This window comes from Bombyx mori, chromosome 6 (assembly GCF_030269925.1).
Source record: "Bombyx mori chromosome 6, ASM3026992v2".
Classification (NCBI taxonomy): Eukaryota; Metazoa; Arthropoda; class Insecta; order Lepidoptera; family Bombycidae; genus Bombyx; species Bombyx mori.
Genome location: NC_085112.1, coordinates 12,368,403 through 12,391,615, shown reverse-complemented (window position 1 = coordinate 12,391,615; position 23,213 = coordinate 12,368,403). Strand labels below are relative to the sequence as shown.

At 37.7% G+C, this 23,213-nt stretch overlaps 2 protein-coding genes across 2 annotated transcripts in view; both read right to left on the bottom strand.

Moving 5' to 3' along the window:
* The window catches only part of LOC105843003 (C3 and PZP-like alpha-2-macroglobulin domain-containing protein 8), a 287,401-nt gene extending 284,327 nt beyond the window's left edge, over positions 1–3,074 (bottom strand). Inside the window, exon 1 of the mRNA XM_038011434.2 lies at positions 2,845–3,074. The gene's annotated coding sequence lies outside the window, so the exon portion shown is untranslated. The remainder of the gene's footprint in view (positions 1–2,844) is intronic.
* A 15,166-nt stretch (positions 3,075–18,240) lies between these two features.
* On the bottom strand, positions 18,241–21,941 carry LOC134199099 (uncharacterized). Its single transcript, XM_062669247.1, has 4 exons — positions 21,887–21,941; positions 20,299–20,463; positions 19,888–19,950; positions 18,241–18,553 (listed from the first exon to the last, which is right to left on the bottom strand). Exons 1-4 carry the CDS (start codon positions 21,939–21,941, stop codon positions 18,276–18,278), a joined length of 561 nt encoding a protein of 186 aa, XP_062525231.1. The 3' UTR covers positions 18,241–18,275.
* Between the last annotated feature and the right edge of the window lie 1,272 nt (positions 21,942–23,213).

Below are 23,213 nucleotides of genomic sequence, written 5' to 3'. Positions count from 1 at the left end.
CTGAGCCTTTGCTCGCCTACCTGACCTGATGAAACTGGAAAGGCCTCCAGGCCCCCAGTAAATATTAATCATAAAAAAGGTATTATCTTCGAAAGCTTCTACCGTCAGTAATCACCAATTAGTGATTGCAGTATTTTGGCTTAGTATCCAGAGGACGTTGCTTTCGATGCTCTGGTGAACAGCTTAATCACCTTTTCGATCTATTGGTTCTTCTGTCGAAATTTGATTAGACAGACCGTGACTTCGTCTTCTTATCTAATCAATCTATAAAAATGCCGCTTTTTACCACATGAATATATATACGGTATATATACCAAAATAACAATGTTAACAATTTTTATTTGTTCCGGCTAATCTCTGGAACGGCTGAACTGATTTTGAGGGAGCTTTCACTGGCAGATAGCTGATGTTATAAGAAGTAACTAAGGCTACTATTAGTACTACTACTACTACTAGTACTACTACTACTATATTTGAGAAAAATTGTAAAATTATTATATAATAAAATAATATTTTGTTAAATTCCACACGCGCGGGCTATAAATATATAAATAAAAATTTTCACTATTGATGTCGTAGTGACGTCTGATGTAAGGTAGTACGCGAGTCTTGATATCCCAAACCAGTCGGTTGGATTTTTATTTTGGATTATTTAGTTGACTCGCCATTTATTTCTTTGCATTCTATAACTGCCAAAAACCGTCACTAAGCTTCAAGATTTAGGGTTCTCAACCGACAGCAAAAAGCACAAAAATTTACGACAGTTTTTTTGTCATTTCATTTTTCTTAGTGTAACGACTAACAAGATTTTCATTATGTAGATTTGGCGATATCTAAAAAAATACCTTTTAACATGTAAACAAAAGCACTCGAGAGCACCTCGGATTTCCTTTGAATTTTTAACACCCTCGCCTTCTCGAAAACACACTGTTTGATTACAATTTGAATGCATTTTTAGGGTTTGTAGTTTCGGGCAAAGTCAACTGCGGCTATTTCGTTGAAGCAAAAAAACAAAAAGGGTCGTTGAGTTTGTGGAATAATAAATTTTTATCTATATATATTAATACGTGAAGCAAAAACTTTGTACCACTTTTAACGAAAATTGCGCGCACTGAGGAATATGAAATTTTCCACTTTTATAGAGAATATAGCGAAAGAGTGCAAAATGATTATATATTTTTTAATGATGCATAAAAAATACAATAAATCAATAAATAAAAACATTACACGCACTACCATGTATTTGACACACACACGCATGCATACTATTTGTTTATTGTCAAACTTATTGCTTATAGTCTGTCGTCAAATTGAGAATAGATTAAATATTGTTTGTCTTTATTAATATTTGACTAAAGTGTAGTCTTGGCCAAATCTGTGATTATAGAAGTATAACACTCTTTGACAATAGAATCATATTAGTGTACAAACTCATAATTTAAGTTATAGTCGAATTTCGACTACTGCGGGCCCACTGGTTTATTTAATTAGATAAATTAAACAGTTGATGATCCTGCTGATGGTATAAAGCTACTATAGACCCGCACACGTGATATGGTGAACGCGTACAGACAGTTCATCATATTTTATTGTCTAGATTGGTGGACGAGCTTACGGTCCACCTAGCGTTATGTGGTTATATACAATGGCTGTTCTACCACTCAAACTAGGACACATTAGTGCTCCACTTCAGAAATGGACACGGTGGTACCGGCTTTTGAAAGCGCTCCCTTCCATGGTCTTTCCCGAGGGCTATAACATGTACTTCTTTCAACGAGTCTTGTGGAGAGTACTGAACGGTAGACAGCGGCTTGGCTCTGCCCCTGGCATTGCTGACATCCATGGGCGAGGGTAACCACTCGCTATCAGGTGAGGCCGTATGCTCGTCTGTCTACAAGGGCAATAAAAATAATAATAAAGAAAACCTACATGCGCGGGCTGACAAAACGTCTTACCACCATCCAGTCCATTTTATGTAAAAGCTTCAATGTCAATTAAACTAACTGTTATAACATTGAATTATCATTATTAGGCTTTGTCAAAAAACTTTGACAGCTGATGTCATTTTTCATTTATTTGATCGACTGATTTAACACATTTTTGAACCTAAATGCGAAGTGATAACTTATCCATAGGCATGACAACGGGAATGCCGCCACCATCCTCAAGGCATAAGATCTCAGACCCTCTTTCACTCTCCAAACCAGAAGATCGATTACCAGGTAGGTAGGTAGGTAACCAGAAGAAGCTAGTTCGCGGTATAAGCAGTAGATCTTACCTGTTCGGTCTTACAAGACACTCTAAAACCAATCGGAATTATTCCATTAATATCTGACGAGGTTGAATCAGTGCAGTCCACTTAAACGAAATCTGCATTGAAGTCGCTGCTGATTGCGAAGTAATCTATCAAACGCATTTTAAGAGGTAAGTAGGTAGGCAGCGGCTCGACTCTGCCCCAGACATTGCTGAAGTCCATGGGCGACGGTAACCACTCACCATCAGGTGGGCCGTATGCTCGTTTGCCTACAAGGGCAATAATAAAAAAAGAACGACAATTTTTTTTTAAATAATAATAAAAAGTGTGATGAAATGTCGTTGCCGTAGCAGAGGAGTATTAGGGCCTTAATAGAAAGTTCATGGACATAAAAACGCAAAAAACCGATATGCATTACTTTAGTATACTGTAAAATGGTCCATTAAAAGTGCAGAAATAGAAAAAATCTACTAAATTTAAGTAAAGTAACAAATACGAAGTAAAACTTGTTTCATTTAAAAAAAAAGCTGTAATCTCAATGAATAGTACAAAAAAAGCTTTAGGAAAAGTGCATAAAGTGTCAAACTCACCTGTGACGCGCCACGTGCACAGCAAATAGACACTAACACTGAACAAACACAGCGCGTCTTAATCAGTTTTTTATTCCCCGCTGTCTACGTTCAGCGGAATTGAATACACGCGGGAATGCTAATGTATACGTTTCGAAATTTCGTAGATCAAGGGTGTGACAATCGTGTCAAGGTCTCGTAGAGAAGACTACGGCGTAGACGTCCGCTCCGTAGCGGGGCTCCCGTACGACAGCCTCACGCTGCTACGAGCTATGAGGGGAGATCCGTGGCCAATCGAAGAGAGGCTGCGAGAGACGAACGTATGCTCTACTTTAATTTATCAACACTTTTATTCAACAAGAAATTAATTCCCATTAGATTATTTATGTCAAATGCTTAGTGATATTTAAAGAAAAGCATTGGTTTCACTATTAAATCATAGCAGACCTCATATTATTTTTGAAGTCCATGAATGACCGTAACCACTAAGCATCAGATGGGCCATACGCTCATTTACGTACAATGGCAATAAAACAAGCGATTAAGGTCTTCAGCAAAATATAAACCAACTCGATCTCAGTGCTTAGCTTACTAAGTTAAAATTTACATCTACAAAAAAATTATTTTCATAAAACAAGCATCCAGTCGAAAACAGAGTAGCTTTCGTTCCGTTCGCATTGCAGAAGAAAGGAAAGGAGATAATATTAAAGTTCGGCAGTTCTGGGCGTGTATTAAAGCGAGACAGCGCTACTATGTTATTTAACGCTCGCGAGTGAGAGGCATTCCCTCGATAAGGACAGCAGATAAGGGGCAAAGTTTCTTGTGTGAATTATTGAAATGAATTATGCTTTATGTTGCTAATTGACTCCAGCGACGGGTTCACTTGATAACTCATTTTCTTAAACTAAAAAAAAAAAACTTCTCAGTTTTACAGAAGTTCACGAAGGGCGTATTATGATGGACAATTTATTTGATTAATAATTTTACTGGTTGTAAGACCTCTTGTGAGTCCGCGCGGGTAGGTACCACCGCCCTGCCTATTTCTGCCGTGAAGCAGTAATGCGTTTCGGTTTGAAGGGGGGCAGAAGCCGTTGTAACTATACTGAGATCTTAGAACTTATATCTCAAGGTGGGTGGCGCATTTACGTTGTAGATGTCCATGGGCTCCAGTAACCACTTAACACCAGGTGGGCTGTGAGCTCGTCCACACACCTAAGCAATAAATTTTTTTTTTTAAATAAAACTTACTCTTTCACGATTTTGTGTTAAGAATTTAAAATAAAGTTACGATTTGGATATTTTCACCAATTATTTTATGATAGTATTCTGTTACATGTATGAAGTCCGACATCTTAAAATAATGTAAGCTAATCAGACAAATAGAATTATGGATCGTCTTACGTTCTTATCTCTCTTTAATCTCTATCTTTTTTTTCTATGACAGACGAGCATTCGGCCCACCTGATGGTGAGTAGTTCCGTCGCCCATGGACTTCAGCAATGCTAGGGGCAGAGGTATCTCTATCCACACTTCTCTTCAGTACTAGATGAAGACGGCTTCCGCGTATATAAGTTAGACATGTATATTTCTGTCATTAAACAAGCATACATTTAAACTTGCTGTACGAAAAAAATGAAACTTAAATCTTATTCTGTAGGTATGTGGGCTCTAAGCTGCTTGGCACTAATTTACGTTGATAAACATATAAATAAATATCTTATTACGCGCTGAGGTTCAGGATAAATAAAAGTTCCACCGAAGTACAAATTAAAACTATATTAAACACTTTTTTTTTTTTTTTTTGTCAGGAGGAAATCGCCGGACTTCCGCCCTTCACTGGGGATGAAGGGCGGGGCATGTCGGAGTCGAACCGACTAAAACCTCCTGTCTCTCAACAACCAACGTCCAAACCTCGCATGAGACAAAACTCATGAAAAGGCAAAGGGGGGAAAGTGAAGCGTTTAGTGCGGAGCACATCTCTCCCATCACCCTCCCCCTCGGGACGCCGGACTGGCGGTCGTCGGCGCCACGACCACCAGCCCTCTCGGTCGGCAGGCTATCCGAAGCCCGCCTAGATGGCGCCGGTTAGAATGGTCTATCCTACGGAATACCCCGCTGGGTCAGAACCAGCGTGGGTTGAGGATAGCCGGCCTTCCATCACCCGGATGCTCATGCATAAAACGCGTGCAGAGCAGCTTGCACGTCGTCTTCTTAGGCCCCCTTCGCCGGTCCCCAGGCCGACATGTGAGGGGACCCGAAATATTAAACACTTAGAACACTTTCAGAACGCACTTTACAGTTCGTAATTCACTTCTTCCGCTTCGCTTCAGGTGATCCGTTCGCTGTTTCGCTTCGAGTAGATCCAATTACTAACTGCCTCCATGTCATCTCTGCAACGCTTTTATAGTCAGTACGACATCCCAAAAATTATCGAGAACATTCTCGGGAAGACCAGTCATTTCGATATGTGCTTTCGCTATTTGATAATAGATGGCGTTGCACTTCTCGAGTGTTCTCGATTGTACTAGTTCTTTTGATATTCGATTCTGCTATTCGACGACAGATGGCGTTACTCTTACCGACGTCACAATATTAGAAATAAATAAATAAACATCTATTTAATCTGCCGTTATTTAATCTGCCACTCGAGTGGTAGATACAGTCGCAAAGTTTTTATATTTTATTTATTTAAGCAAACGCCATCACTTAATATTATGTTAGCTTCATCCTTTTCTGGAGCTTCATAAAAAAAATACATTATTAATGTACGATGTTTTTCAAACTAAACATCCCTTAAAGATTACTAGTGCTGGCACGTTCCACCCCCAACTGAGTTAAAAGGGGCACACCACTAACTTATCAGAGGCTAAGTTCAGCATTTTGTAAAAGTCAATTTATTTACGACATCGTGCCGATGTGGTTTTCTTACCACTAATATGTTAATGTATAGAGAAATACACAATGAACTTTAATAATATGATCATAAATAGTAAGACGAACTTAACTAGTTTATCTATTTCCAGCAAACCATGAATAGAGCGAAATAAGATACGATAGTAGAACTACTTATAATAATACTCACATGAGGCATTAGGGTTAATGTTTATGAAGTGTCTTTGCTTAAATCAATATAATGGAATGAAATATAATAATGAATGCATATATTTTATATATTATTTTTTGTTGCCCTTGTAGGCAGACGAGCATATGGCCCACCTGATGGTGAGTGGTTACCGTCGCTCATGGACGGTAGCAATGCCAGGGGCAGACACAGTTTTTTTTATTGCTTAGATGGGTCGACGAGCTCACAGCCCACCTGGTGTTAAGTGGTTACTGGAGCCCATAGACATCTACGACGTAAATGCGCCACCCACCTTGAGATATAAGTTCTAAGGTCTCAAGTATAGTTACAACGGCTGTCTTGCCCTTCAAACCGAAACGCATTACTGCTTAACGGTAGAAATAGGCAGAGTGGGGGTACCTACCCGCGCGGACTCACAAGAGGTCCTACCACCAGTAAAAAGTCGCTGTTTACCGTTTAATAATCTCTGTAAGTCTCGTTTGAAGAAGGACATGTTACAGCGCTCGGGAAATACCGTAGAGGGGAGCTCATTTCTAAGCCGAATAGTCGCAATTAAGATTTCTGGAAACGCAATGTTAATGAACGCAGTGGTTCTGAGTAGTATGGATGAACGCTGTGTATAATATTAATACCTTCGACGAGTAAATTATATTAGTACTTGCACTGAATGTATCCATCAGAGACAATAGGTTTCATAATGCACACCTAACAATTAGCTTCACCCATATCTGCATCATTGCTTTGTGATTAAAACAGCCAGGTAATTAGTAGAACGATTCTTTAATCTCCACGGAAAAGAAACCTTTCTGTTCAAAATTAAGTTATAAACTAGAATAGAGTTTATCAAATTTAAACTTAAAATATTAGCTCTTTAAAGCTTGTTTTTGCGTTATACTATTCTTATATAAGAACGAATAAGTACGAATTCTTGAACGAATAAGTATTCAATTTAACCCATTGAGTTTTTAGCCGGATTTTCTTCTTCAGTCGATCTCGAACCCGATCCGGTGGTAGATTCACTGAAGCACTGCTTTTGCTAGGGTAGATGTTAGCAAAGCCTCGCAGGCTCAGTCCTGCAGACCCTTGAGGTCACTGACAGTACATAGGCAAAGAATCAATTTGTACAAATAATTTGCTTTAATGTTATCTGGTCGAATAGTAAAAACCTCTTGAATTAAGCCAGAGGACATGGGCAGGGTTGCCGCATAGTGAAGCCACAATCTATTACGATGTAACGAGGTTTCCACTGTCGAACTGTGTTGAATGAATGAACCTGCCATTTTGCGGCTTTACATGTCAACGAAAAGTGATGAATGATACTTGGCTAGATAGAATTTTGTCAAGGTTTAGTTTTGAAGATATTTTTTTTAAGTAAAAATTTTTATTTAAAAAAAGTATATATTTCACACGATCGTTGAACTAACATTTGAAGTAAAGAAAATCTATAGCTATAATATCGCATTTATTTCACTAACAATTTATACATTAACAGCAGTGGAAGATGTTAGCAATCTATCACCCATAATTCCAATGCGTGTAAGAAAAACCTCACCTGAATCTTCTCTCCCAAACTTTTAATTGTTGATAGAGTAAATTGACCTATGAAATAAAAGAAATGTATTTATACTATTAAACTAAGAAGATGAATGAACTATTGTGCAGTACACATCAAAATCTGTCAACCTCACGAAAATACAAAAATTGGAGCTATTTTTAAAACATTGTTAGTCTGATTTGGTTTCTATCTACGTTTTCTTCTTTTGAAATGTCTATCACGTAGACTTATACTTCAGTTGAAAACGACTTTTCTCTTGTTAGTTATTTATAGAATTTCAATTTCATGTATAATTATTTCTTTTAGCTACACAATAACAGTTTTGACAATATAAATTACACGATAGTTCTGTTCGGTCTTGGTTGATCTGTAAAGATGAATGTTTATTTTTTATAGTCCTATAATAGTTTAGAAGCTGAGGAGTGCGCGTTTGGCATGGTATGGACATGTGATGAGACGAAATGAAAATGAGGTTGGTAAGAGAGTGTTAACTATGAATGTGGAAGGATATAGAGGAAGAGGTAGACCTAAGAAGAAATAGATGGATTGTGTGAAAGACGATATGGGTAAGAGGGGAGTGAGCGAAGAAATGGTATATGATAGAAGAGTATGGAAGGAGAAAACATGTTGCGCCGACCCCAGGTGACTGGGAGAAGGGCAGGAAATGATGAGTCCTATAATAGTTTCTAATATTTTATCCGTGGGTGTTGTGATAAATGACCAAATAATTCTACGGGTTGTGAAAATCAGTATTGCCTGACTAATATAACAATATTCCGCGATCATATTCACTGGTATTCTTCTTTGTCGCTTCAATCTAAGCAAAGCAATCATGGATATCATGTGTCGTCCTGATGTCACTCCTCCCTTCCGACTGTGCGTCTAGTGCTTACGAACTGGGGGTAATTTGTTGTAGCTCTGATGCGGTCAATCCACCTCACGAGAGATCTGCCACACGGCCTGACATCCTCTACCTTACTCTGTGGCATCAGACACTCGATTAAAAGATCCCAATAAAATTTATAATATATGTTATAAAATATAGTAATTTCAAACTATGTCAGATTCATTGATATGTCTCGTCTCGTAGTCTTATCGTCATAGTCTCTCAATATATAGCAGCAGTCCCATCTTTCGCACTGGAACGCAAGACTACTTCACGACACAAATAGGCAAGATGATGATACCTGAGCGAGCTCACTATACGCCCCATCATAACTACCTACTAATTACGCAATGCCAGTTATTGCCAGTTAAGTTTTTTAATTCAAGACCTTATTCCTTCGGATTAAGAGTGGTTCGTGGACAAGTTTATTATAGACATATTTTCTTAAATAAATTGGTACCAGACAAAGTTGTACATCAACATGGTCGAATCGCTTCATACAAAATACTCGCATACATGACTGGCGCGTGATTTTTGTTTTTTCCACATTTTTTGTTTTAATAATAAAAAATAATTACAAAATATAATCGAAGCTTCCGTATAAATGATCTATTATGTGGCGGATATTATTCGAACAATCACAAAAGCACCTTCGAGAGAAATAAAAAAGCAGTTTCCCTTCACACTTTGACAAATCGTCCAATCGCGAAACAACACCGAAAACTCGGCATCTTAAGTATGTTAAAGCTATGCCTGTATACGTTAAAGTAATTTGATATCATTTCCGCGCCACTTCCACATCTGTGGCCCACTCGACTTGCAACGCTAAATTATTTTTACGTGCGACGTAATACCTTACATTCGTTTTCTCGAAACAATATAATAAATAACACTATTTCACATAACATAGAATATTACTCGATGGAAATAACAGGTGTCGTCACTATATGTTATATATACTATATTCGTTCACGAGCAGACAGATTTGGGGTTCTCCGAAGTGTTAACAATAAAATTTTGTAGAACTTTAACATTTCAATAAACGACGCGCAAACATAAATACATACAAAAACAAACAAGCCTTCGTAATTTAAATCTTTATCATATTGTTAGGGTTCGGGATAAATAAAAATTCCGAATTACAAGCTAACACTGTATTTATCACTTAAAACACACACCGAATACTTTAAAATTCTCAATTCGCTTCTTCCGCTTCGCTTCAGGTGATCCGTTCGCTGTTTTGCTTTAAGTAGTTCCGATAACTGACTGACTGCATGCCATCTCTGCAACGCTTTTATAGCCGATACCAGATCCCTAGATTTATCGCGAATATTCCATAAAATTCGAATATTGTATGTTTCTGCTATCTAACAATAGATGGCGTTGTACTTCTTGAGCGTTCTAGATGCTACTATATCCTTTAATATTCGTTCGGCTATTCGGCAATAGATGGTGTTACTCTTACCGGTGTAACACTGCCCCCTCCTTAGACATGCTCGTCCCGAGTATCGTTACGCCCGTAATATATACAGAATACACAAAGTAAATATAAATCTTGAAATTTTTCATTATTGCATCATCGCGCATCATTGCATTAGGCAGCGGCTTGGCTCTGCCCCTGGCATTGCTGACGTCCATGAGCGACGGTGACCACTTACCATCCATACCAAGCGAATAAAAAAAAAAAATCTTTTTGACGTCGACTGCTCAATGTAGAACCTCCTAATTGATTAAATATTTTTCATAACCAGCGCAAGTAACATTTTCCTCCATTCGGTGCTGAAAACACATTACTGGATGAAACAAGTACCGCCAGACCCCGAATACCAAATTAGACCGAAGCAGTGATCAAATTGACGGGGCTCGAAAGCTATTCACAGCAAAACACAGGGCAGGGAATGAAATAAATGTTTACAAGGAACATGCTCCCAAAACATTGTTTTGCAATCAATAAATATCTTCGTCTAACACTTCGCAAGTTTTATCAATCGCATAGAATTTCTAGACACGCCAATTAATTAATTATTATTTCTCTTCTTCAGAACGATTTAATATGATTAACATTCAAATGTAATGAGAATTTCTTTGGCAGTTTAATCTTATAATTTGTTATTTTATTTCCGTTATTACGAATACGCTTTCGTGGTTACGAATGACCCAAGTGAGATGTTATTCACCGACACTTGAATATTGAGCGAACTATCGTTTGACGTGTTTTCAAAAAAACATTTAGAGGAAAGTGGGGAATATACGAACACCTAAGGGAAAACTTAAATAAAACAATGGAATTTAATCACAGATTTTTTAATTTTTTTTTATTATAAAGTTTACTTATCTGTCTAACTTATTCACTAATCATCATTTATATTTTTTTAATAAACTGCAACAATATGAAAGAAAAACAAAACCCTTAGTGTTCGGCTTTGCCCGACATCAGTCGGGTAAATACGAACACCAAGTGGGGTGATTACGAACCAACATTATTAACGACATAGATCATATTTAAAATCCAACGATGTTGACTGTCCGTCAGTACAACTCTCGTGAGCCCATTTTTTGCACACATAGCACACTTCTTCTTCTTCATAGCACCAGTCTTCAATGGGAGGATCAATATATTTATCTCTACAAAAAATACAAAAGTAGTCTTTATTTTCTTTTTCGCCTTTTTCTTTTGTTTTCGTATTTTGACTAGAGTCACTAAAGTATTTTTTTATATTGTTCAAATTCTTTAATAATATTTCATACTTCTTGTTTGAAGGTGTTCTCTCATTACATTTCAGTCTTTTTATTTGGGTTCCTTTTTTGCCATCTTTCCGTTTTCTTCTTGATTTCTTACGTTTCCTGATCGTCTGTAAATAAAGGTTTTCATCCAACCATGGCTGTATTAACACTTCTTTCATTAGATGGTCAAAATTAATGGTTTTTGGAATATTATATGTTTCTGCTGCTTTACGCAGGGAGAGTTTTTGGTTTTAACATCGTCTATAGCCTTTTTGAGATCTTCAAAACTATACTTCAGTTCGGTCTTTCTTTTGTAAGTACAAGGCATCTGTAATAATATTTAAAAAAAGTTGAACGGGGTACTAACAAACGGGAGTGGGGTAACGGCGAATGTTCGAGATTGCCCGACATGGAGTGTTCGTCTTTACCCCGCGGAACCGAAAATAATTAAAGGTCAAAAAACAATTTTGGTTAAATTTATTTTGCCTACTACATCATTATCATTTAGCTGAGTAATATGTGATTATTCCACTATGTAGAAGCTGAATTATTATTGTAGATAGAAATAAAGTTACATCAACTTGAATTTACCAAAAAATTACATCTAAAACATACAAAATATTGAAAAATGCATACCTATTTAAGTACGTTTGTCCGCGTCTCCCGTGTTATTGACTGGCATCAGTGGTGGCGTGATCTCCGAAATGGCGGCAAATAAAATTAGGATATATCTTTCTAACATATTAGAACCATTGAATTCGGCATTACCCAGCGTTCGCGTTTCCCCCACTTTCCCCTACTTATTAGAATTTATGTCCATTTTCTTTCTCATTGTTTTTAAACTTTCAAATCGTTAGACACAGTCATTTGAATAAATTCATAAAGGTACGACAAAGAAGTAAAATAGTTTTATTTTGGTTAAAAACTGGTGAACTTTGTAGAAAATTCTCTACTAGTTAAAATAGAACACTCCACGCATTTTATCGTATTCTTTAGACTGTAGTTCGCTCGGTGGTATAAATGTACGCCAATATCTTGCACATTTTTCAATTATGCTTTCCCGTTATGAAGTGTGAAGATACTACAAGGACTACAATTTGAACGGCGTCAATTTCAAATGTCTCCGATGAGAAGTGCTTGACATCTAATCCAATACAAAAAAAAAGTGTGTGTGTGTGTGCAAGTCACACTCGGTAGTAATCGCAAGGGTCAAAGGGTCAACCACTCCGCAGTGCAATGGAGCAGCCTTACCCTGGGGGAAACGCCTGCGTGATCACGGTAACCAATCCGCTACGCCAAGTAAGTGTAATTTAGCAAGAGAAATACGAGAACGTCTATCAACTGTGTAAAATCTCGTCACCGCGATTCAGGAATTGTTGAATTTACGTGCAGCGACTGTTGATAACAAACTAAATAAATAGAAATAATTGTATGGACTTATTTTTTCGTTTCGTTTCATTTCGTTTCATCGTGTTTGAAATCACAACGATTCTAAAGAAAGTTCACTTCAACAATTCCCTTACGTCTATTCCAGTATAACTTTAGCTCGACGTAAAAACTTACGAAAGGGTTGTGTGTAATTAAAATTCAGACGCGCTGCGGCTCTGTAAGCGGCACACAGTGGGTCGATACTGTGATTTTAGTGACTTAGGGACCAACTTTGTTTTTTTAAAAAAAAATTTATGTAGATAGATAGAGCTCGTTAATCTCAATAATAATTGTTTTGGGCAAAAATTACAAAAACTTTATAGTTTGGTCAGAAAAATGTGTTTTGTGATTTTTTTGTATGGAGCGTCACATTAAATTAAATTCCTGCTAGGTACCGCGAGGTCCCGCTTTGAAACTTTATTTTCCTTATACCTTGTCTAGTCTACTATCATTTGATGCTATGAACATGTGCATAAAGTTGCAACTCTGCCAAATAAATGGATCGAAAAAAATTAATAAATACATAGAATAAAAATCTTTATATATTTTTTCGTAAGTGCTTTTAAGTTAAATTTGATATGGATTAGTAAGTAAAAGCACTTAATGATACCCATAATTACATAATACCTAACAACAATACATTTAGTAGGTCTCTAATTAAGCAACCTCTCTAATTATTAGGATAGTTAACATTATTTAATGAGGATAATTAGTTGAGCAGCCATTACTGGGTAGTAGAAAATATAGTAAACATTTGTTTGTCTCTGGAAGTATAAAGTAACCATGTTTATTATATACTAACTAGTGTTCGTTTATTCGTACTACTACTAACATCTCGTGATTGTCGTTGTGATCTTGCTGTTTCCGTTATAATTGATAATTTTGTTAACAATTTAGAATTATTTATGATTTTAAGAGAGCAACTACAGTCGCTGTCTGATAATAAAAAACTCTTTCAATTCCTACAAAATCAAATAAACGTGACCGAAGAGAAAAATGTTGAGCTCCAAAAATTCTGTACGCAATTTTGTTCAGATATAAGTGCAATATGGAAACGAAGTAGTCGCATGTTAGCACAGTTTATAAGAAAAAAATGTGATTAGTTAATTGAATGTGCAATAAACTGGCCCGAAGGAATGATATCTGAAGCTATCAACACTGCACATGAAAGGCTCGAAATTTCTAATACTAAATATGTTGAAAATGTACCACCCTCAAATGTACTACAGAAGCCTCGACATCTATTTTTGCACCTCGAAAACCTTTTGAAGAATTGGGATCCAGGCAAAAACGAAGACGCATTGAACAAATTTACCAATCGCTTTCGTTATCCCCGGATGAAATGAAAGCTACTACAATTGCTAGTTTGAGAAACACTAGAAATGAAGATGTAAGAGAAATAATGAACCACTTGTCAAATCACCCCGAAGATCTAGAAAAAGTTAATGAGTATTTAATTACAAGTAAAGTGAAAAGTAGTACATATTCTCCCGATAAGGCAATATTAGTTTCACTTAAATTAAGTGGCAGTATATAAACCTAAGAAAAGCAGCAAGTGAAAATGGGTCTGATTTATATCCTTCTTAATATAAAATTAAGCAAGAAAAGACCAAATGTTATCCAGGGAAAGACGAGGTAATTATTACTGAAGAAGGAGCTGCTATTAAAATGCAATCATTACTAAACTTGGCGCTATATAGGCTTTTAGATGTGATTACTTCGGATTTGGACTCTGCAAGAGAGCTACTGCTTATAAGCAAATAGGCTTTGATAGAGCCCCAGGTCAAAGTAATTATAAACAAAAAACTGAAACAGAGTTTGATGATTCATCTATTTTCATGGTCAGTCTAGTTCTTTAAGGCTTCAGAAATTTGATGGAACAATTGTTTGGGAAAACGACCTCATCAACTTTTTATTGCCGTCCAATAATGTTTAAATTTACAAAAGAAACGCAGTCAACAGTGACAATTATAAAAGCTAGCATAACAGAAGAAATAGAAAGACTTCAGCCATCAAAAATCAAACAAGTTGAAGTTAAGCATCAATTGCACATGATGATGATAGACGGCAAAATAACCTCATATTTTTCAGAAACATTGTCTGCTGTCTGTGATATTTGCAAAGCAAAACCGTCAGAGTTTTTTGGAGTGACTTGCTTATCAAAGAGAAAATAATGAAGAAATATTCCAGTATGGAATGCCATCTTTACATGCCTGGATAAGATGCATGGAGTGCTTACTTCATATCAGTAAATATAATTTTATTACTTCACAATTTTTTCATCGTATGTAGTTTCCTGTGAGATAATTTTTTAAATGACACTTTTTTTGTTCGCGTCTTATCGTTTGGACTTCAAGAAATGGAGTTGCAAGGGGCGATGACAAAGAAAAAATATCAACCAGAAAGAGCGCTATACAGCAAGCGTTTAAAAAGGAATGCGGTTTACTTATAGATGTTGTCAAGCAAGGAGTAGGAACAACCAATGATGGCAATACTGCCAGAAGATTTTTCAGGGATGCAGAAGAAACAGCCCGCATAACAGGAATACGTAAAGATTTAATAGAGAGGTTTCACGTGATTCTTCACTCTGTTGCATCTGGAGAGCGCGTTTCCAATTTTTCGAAATTTTTTAGATATACTGCAGAATTGTATGTTAATGTATATCCCTGGTATTATATATGCCTTCCAGTATCCATAAATTGTTGGCACATGGCAGTGATATATAATAATGAAGAACTTTGGTGCCATTCGTATAGGTAAACTCTCGGAAGAGGCAGCGGAAGCTCGCAATAAAGATTTTCGGAAATATACAGAGAGATGTTATTCAAGAATGAGAAGTAGAACGTCGACTAATGAGGATATTTTACACAATCTTCTTTCGTCTTCTGACCCAAAGATCGAAAGGTGAAACAAAATATATAATATTTAGAGAGATTGCATAATTAGAGACCTACTAAATGTATTGTTGTTAGGTATTATGTAATTATGGGTATCATTACGTGCTTTTACTTACTAATCCATATCAAATTTAACTTAAAAGCACTTACGAAAAAAAATATAAAGGTTTTTATTCTATGTATTTATTAATTTTTTTCGATCCATTTATTTGGCAGAGTTGCAACTTTATGCACATGTTCATAGCATCAAATGATAGTAGACTAGACAAGGTATAAGGAAAATAAAGTTTCAAAGCGGGACCTCGCGGTACTTAGCAGGAATTTAATTTAATGTGACCCGCTCCATACAAAAAAATCACAAAACACATTTTTCTGACCAAACTATAAAGTTTTTGTAATTTTTGCCCAAAACAATTATTATTGAGATTAACGAGCTCTATCTATCTACATAATTTTTTTTTTAAAAAAACAAAGTTGGTCCCTAAGTCACTAAAATCATAGAATCGACCCACTGTGCGGCATATAAATCAGTGCAGACAACTCCGCCGCGCCACTTGTATTGAGATTTCGTAAGCCAACAATCTTTGCGCGGATCCGACATGACGCCGTATGTTAATGCGTCATGAATTTTGAATTTCACGTTCATTTGTAACACGCATATGAAGTGCTTTGGAATTATATTGGTTTATTACTTTTTTTTTATTGCTTTGACGGGTGGATGAGCTCCCAGCCCACCTGGTGTTAAGTGGTTACTGGAGCGCATAGACATCAGTATGACGTAAATGCGCCACCCACCTTGAGATATAAGTTCTAAGGTCTCAGTATAGTTATAACGGCTGCCTCACCCGTCAAATCGAAACGCATTTACAGCTTTACGGCAGGAATAGGCAGGGTGGTGGTACCTACCCGTGCGGACTCACAAGAGGTCCTACCACCAGTAAAAAACATTACATTAATTCGCAGTATTATTTTAAGTCCGATTTACCAACTACCAAACCTATGCACCTGTGAAACACGTTGCATGTTACGTATGCAATAAATCAGATGACCTGAAGCATTGTTATTGGTCATGACCGATATCAAATCTATAACTGACGCATGATAGGCACACAACCCACAAACACATCACCTAAACTGATAAGAAACGCATTCGTTGGTATACAATACTATTTAAACTCAGACACTTTTGTCAATACTAGCTATACCGCAATACCTAACAACGCTAGGTGAAAAGTTAGTATACTTTGTATATTTTGGTACCATTTATTTAGTTTTACGAGATTGATGATATCTTGGAGGCTTTTCCAGCTTCACCGGAACCGGTGGGCATTACTTTTTCTTTTATTGTCCTTATAGATAGTTGAGTACATGGCCCATCTGATGGTAAGAGGTTTCCGTCGCCCATTGACGTCAGCAAAGCCAGGGGCAGAGTCAAGCCGCTGTCTACCGTTAAGTAGTATTCGTAAGCGTCATTTGTAAGGCAAATTTAAAGCAGTCGATAGGAGAGGGGTTAGCGAAAAGGGTGACTTAATAGCTCATAAGCAACAATTTCACGAATGCAGCAACTACTGAATCCGAATTGCGACGCAGAAGAACCTGCCAGATACTTAAATGATTTTATCGGTGTGACGTCAAACTTGTTCACTAGTTTAACAAGTACTTTTTCCCATGTTTTAGCTACTGTTGACATTAACACTAATAAACGGTACAGGAGCTTACGTGATACATGAAACTAATCCCAGCCCAAACCCAAAAATGTTTGATTCTTGACATTTTTCTCACATCATTTCGTTTGGAGCCTCTGGGTCTGCGGAGGGACTTCGGTTCCCTCTGTATTTTATACCGCATGTTCCATGGGGAGTGCTCTGAGGAATTGTTCGAGATGATACCAACGTCTCGTTTTTACCATCGTACCGCCCGCCACCGGAGTAGAGTTCATCCATACTACCTGGAACCACTGCGGTCATCCACAGTGCATTTCCAGAGATCTTTTTTTCCACGTACCATCCGGCTATAGAATGAGCTCCCCTCCACGGTGTTTCCCGAGCGCTATGACATGTCCTTCTTCAAACGAGGCTTGTGGAGAGTATTAAGCGGTAGGCAGCGGCTTGGCTCTGCCCCTGGCATTGCTGAAGTCCATGGGCGACGGTAACCACTCACCATCAGGTGGGCCGTATGCTCGTCTGCCTACAAAGGCAATAAAAAAGAATAAAAAAGAAATTGGAAATGGAAGTCCACCGCCACAAATCCTTCCTTCAATTACCTATACGTGACCCATGCGTGCATGACACGTGGTTTCCGAAGAATTTGAGTCTAAAGAGGATTACAATCGTATTGTATCATGGACGTTCCAGCAGTGTAGTCGTCGTGACCTAACGGATAAGACGTCCGGTGCATTCGTGTTGAAGCGATGCACCGCTGTTCGAATCCCGCAGGCGGGTACCAATTTTTCTAATGAAATACGTACTCAACAAATGTTCACGATTGACTTCCACGGTGAAGGAATAATTACGTGTAATAAAAATGAAATCCGCAAAATTATAATTTGCGTAATTACTGATGGTAGGACCTATTGTGAGTCCGCGCGGATGGGTACCACTACCCTGCCTATTTTCTGCCGTGAAGCAGTAATGCGTTTCGGTTTGAAGGGTGGGGCAGCCGTTGTAACTATACTTGAGACCTTAGAACTTGTATCTCAAGGTGGGTGGCGCATTTACGTTGTGGATGTCTATGGGCTCCAGTAACCACTTAACACCAGGTGGGCTGTGAGCTCGTCCACCCATCTAAGCAATAAAAAAAAAATAAAAAAAGTGTGGTTCCCTCTAAAAGGTTAAAATAAAATACATTTTGACCGATTGTAGAATAAACTTTTATTTATTGTTAATCATTTGCAGAATTATCAGCCCCGAAGTATTTAGCATACAAGTCCTGAAATTGCGAATAAACTTCAGTAGCGTTGATGCTTTTATCTTTGTCACGACCCTTATGACCACAATAGCATTGGTGGTCTTTACCGCAGAAAGCCGGCTTCCCTGTATTCATACAATGCTTGATGCAATCTCTTGCTACGTCGAGGTTCGGACAAAAATGTGCTATGTGATGGCGTAGATTCGGGCGCTCAGTTTGTACTTCATCGTTTGGTACTTTTATCTGTAGAACTGTAAATTGTCAATAAAATATCAATACCAATTGAAAATCATGAAGCCTGTAAATTAGAAATGCATGAACGTAACGAATAAATAACACCACGACTGAGATTGGATTTTAATAAATCATTGTGTTGTAACTTTTGATTTCGTCGTATCAGATATGTCTAACGTAAAATATAAGATGGTCAAACTACAAAAGCCTTATAATCCTTGCGCGAGGGATGCATAAATTCCAGTAGTATTAACTTTAAATAAAAATACACAGGTATTCAGAAAATTTTCAGAGCTCTAGGAATTATCGAAGTACGGGACTGAAAAATCGGCCTCTTTGGGTTGCTTTCCACTATTTCTAAGTAATTTGGTGCCTGATAATCGATTGATAGTAAAACCCCAATTCGGGTACTAATAAATAGTTTATATGTTGTAGCAATCAAACACAAGAAATATGGCGAATAACATATAAATATAGAGAACACAGAGAACGCTAAATCCAGTATACCATATCTCAACAAAGGTATATATTACAAACAAACATGAATCATACATAATGTTGTATGTACTTCACAGGAAACATCTTGAACACAATTATCCACTTCAAATAAGGGATTCCGTTACAGCGTCGGGTTTCGGCAGTTAATTAAATCGATAATTAATGGAAATGGATAGCTATCTGAAGACGTAACAAGTTTTGGTATATTTTATTGACTTTATATCTGTCCTACTATTGATAATTATTCAAAATATTAGTTATTCGCCGCCGGAAAACAATCATCAAAGATATACCTGATAGAATACTAATTCTAGCAAACAGTTACAAGTGGCCTGATTTCAGTGTTGTCTTACGATAATTATTAGTTGTATATCAATGTTAGTAGACTAATTTATTGACAATAGCTTGTACCATTATTCGTTCGTGAAGCGAGCTACTTAAGCTGTCCTCAAGGGCCACAAATTTGGTAAATATGACGTGATATTTAGTATTTGTGAGTACAATATACCATTTTTTAAAGTATATCCAGTAGGGTTTAATCTGTGTGGAGTCATCGTTACTGCCTTTTACTTTGTATTCACTACTGGTTTTAAGTACACTGCGTTTTTCAGCCGTAGGTAAATCATTTATTAGATACATCCTGGAATGACCATTGCTGTGATGTGGCTGACAGTCCGATCTTGAAAGGGACCGCGGCATTATCGGGCCTTGCCACTTAATTAACCAGTTGTGGCTGCCCGTTTATGGCCATTAATTCCCCTTACGAAGCCATACACACGCCGCATCTTTGTATTCACTTAACGTGCTTGGACATCTACGCGGTAATGCTATTCAAATACAAAATTCAAATTACCTGCAGGTAGTCTATAGTCGAATTCATCTTGTACTTTGTCGACGTCATTATAATAATCGGACACTAAAATGAAAAATCAATTAAAAGTTTGCTGCTGACATTAAAATTTCGACATTTTTTATGGATAAATTCACGAACCACCATTAAATTGTTTGATGACTCTTCTGCTATCCGTTAGAATAGAGAAAAATAGTCTAGAGACAAAAAAATATACATAACAGTGAAAATCATGATTCACGGATAAAAGCTTACTAGCTCTTAGTTCATGATATAATATCTAAGTTGTAATTTATAACTGAGACATAGAAATAGAACTCAGGCCTCGAGGTGGGTGGCTACATATACTTTGTTGATTTATTCGTATATTGCGAAAAAAATGGTATATTATTTAAAACCGAAATTCATACATACCGAATGGTATTACTTCAGGTTTACAATGGCAGCCTGCTTTTACTATACAAACGATAGTACCGGAGCATTTTGACCGACATTCGGAGTCATATATGGCATTTCTACAATCTGGTAATTTTATAGTACCTAGACTACGAAAGAAATAGTCGGCTTGGAAATCCGCTTCTGAAAAATGGAGTTTTAGATTTGCTTTGTCTTATTTTAAAGTCCTTAGCCATTGGCTTCGCAAAGGGTATATTTCCTAGTTTCAAGGAATGAATTTCAATTTTTATTTGCTAAGACCATTGTTAGCAACACTCCCGGTTTGAGCCCCGTGAGCTCACCTACACGTCAAGGAGAAGCTGAAATAGCCTCTCAAGGCTATCAGCATAGGTAGGAAAAAAATTATTCCTACAGGTAACCACTCAACAGTCTTCCCAATAACACAGATAAGACGTCCGGTGCATTGGTATCTAGCGATGCAACGGTGTTCGAATCCCGCAAGCAGGTACCAATTTTTCTAATGAACTACGTACTTAACAATTATTCCACGGTGAAGGAATGATATCGTGTGATAAAAATCAAACCCGCAAAAATTATGATTTGCGTAATCAGTGGAGGTCGGGCGTCTTATGAGCTCACAAGGGTAGGTGCCTCTGCTCTGCCTATTTCTACTGTAAAGCAGTCATGCGTTTCGATTTTAGGGATGGGACAGCCGCTGTATTGTAAAACTGAGACTTAGAACTCATGTCCCAAGGCTTAATTTTGGACAAAAAAAAGCTATTTCTTCTTTATATAATCCTATCAATCAAGGGTAACAACGGTAGGCAGCGGGTTGGCTCTGCCTACCGTAACCACTTACCATCAGGTGGGCCGTATGCTCGTCCGCCTAAAAGGGCAATAAAAAAAAACAAGTTATTTTGTTATTACATTTTGCTTTTTTACCTACCTAAGCTGATAGCCTTGAGAGGCTATTTCAGCGGAACCTTAACTAGTAGGTGAGCTCACGGGGCTCAAACCTGACGAAGTTGCTAACACGAACCCTAGCAAGAGCCTGCTTCGCAGAATCTACCACCGGATCGGAAACGCGACCCACTGAGAAGATCCGGCGAGAAACTCAGTGGGCTGTGTCTGAGAGTTAATTTACTCGTCGAGCCCTTCGTCGCCAGCGACGGGTTCGACGAGAACGGTAACCGGTGCTTGAGGTACTTAAAAGCACCGTTAGTGGATCGGGGGGATCCGAAATGACGTGTTTGGGATGACGTCCATTCGTTCCGCAGGATCGGGAATGTAGTTACCGGCGGCCACGATGAGAGGGTTCTCGTGTCGTGCCGCCTTATCGAAGTGGCGCATCGACGCCGACTGTAAATACTTACTGATGTACTCTAAGTCCAGGTCGTCATGGAGGTAAAGAGTAAAAACCAAGCATCTCTAATTATGAAATGTAACACATTAAATACGCAAAAATATTCAAAGATTACAATGACATATTAAGTTAGATCAAGCACTCGTTTTCCAAATCATCACTCGAGGTGATTAGTTTTTACACGCAGAACGATCAGTTGAACCACGCATACAAACATGCTATCCAATAAAAACAATTACTTACTTGAAACGCATCCAATCATCAATAAGAATAAATTAATAAAGGTTTTCTTTTCCATTTTTCTGGCACGATTCCAATCGCTAGCCGTTACGAGTGTGAAATGAGTTTTTTAATCGATCTTTTTCAGTTGATCTCGAACAACGGCCTTGTTAAGAGTACACGTTGTATTTATTGACTGGTATGAATTATAATAGACATGTAAGTTGGTAAAGGCTGATAAAAATAATTTTGTTTTTTTTGTTTTTTCCAGTTACATGTACCTACCACATTGAATTCCAGAACTATGTATTTGTGTATAACTTTATCATCATGAGCACAAAAGTCCACTGCTGAACCGTCAACCCGAAGGCTCGCCATAACGACTGGTCGTACGCTGCCCACTTCCACTAGACCTCCCGCGACCTTCAACAGGCTCCTTGTCCATATTCTGGAAGGCTTACTGAAGCTACGTCTTTCGTATAATCTTATACCTTAAAATATCTCACCCCAAAAAAAACTCACCACTCACCAAGAAAATACATACAGTAGTTGTCATAGAGAACCTTCTGAAATGAGCCTCCACACCCCGCTTTGAGCTGTGACCGGTGCCTACAGATGCAGACGTGAATACCACTTAATCTTCTTAAAACTTGAGGACAAACTTAGAATTATTGCTAATCTAACCTTGTACTGTTACAAGTGAGACCTTAGAACTCACGTCTCAAGGTGGGTGGCGGCATTTACATTGTAGATGTCTATGGGCTCCGGTAACCACTTAACACCAGGTGGGCCATGAGCTCGTCCACCCATTTAAGCAAAAAAATTATTATAAAGACTCCTTCGAAGCAGAAATACGCGGGATGATAGTACAATCCTGTGCAAGCTACGACACTCTGTATCGCTAGTCATTACGCCAATTTCACCAAAATTTAAAAGCTGGTACTAAGTCAATAAACAAGCTTATGAAACAAAAGCGTGACTCTCGAACCGGCGTCAAACAACGCCAAGCTGAGTCCAATTACAGAAAGTCCAAACGAGACCCGAGTGGGCAAAACTTCATTTCCTTACTTATAGGAACTGTGAAGTATTTCTTCTGTTCTCTTTGTGGTGCAAAAAAATATTACGATAGCTTAGTTAGCTAGTGGAAACCTCATTACAATATTACTATTTAAGCTGTCATGCGTGACGAGCAGCAGAAAATACAAGACTATGGTACACTAAAAACCCTGCTGCATTCCTTCGAGCAGCTACATTTAATAGGGATTCAGGGATCGGTTTGCACATCAATGAAGTCTGTCATTCGTAGATCCTCGGCCTTACTCCAGCAGCTTTGTTGCCCTGACAACTGTAC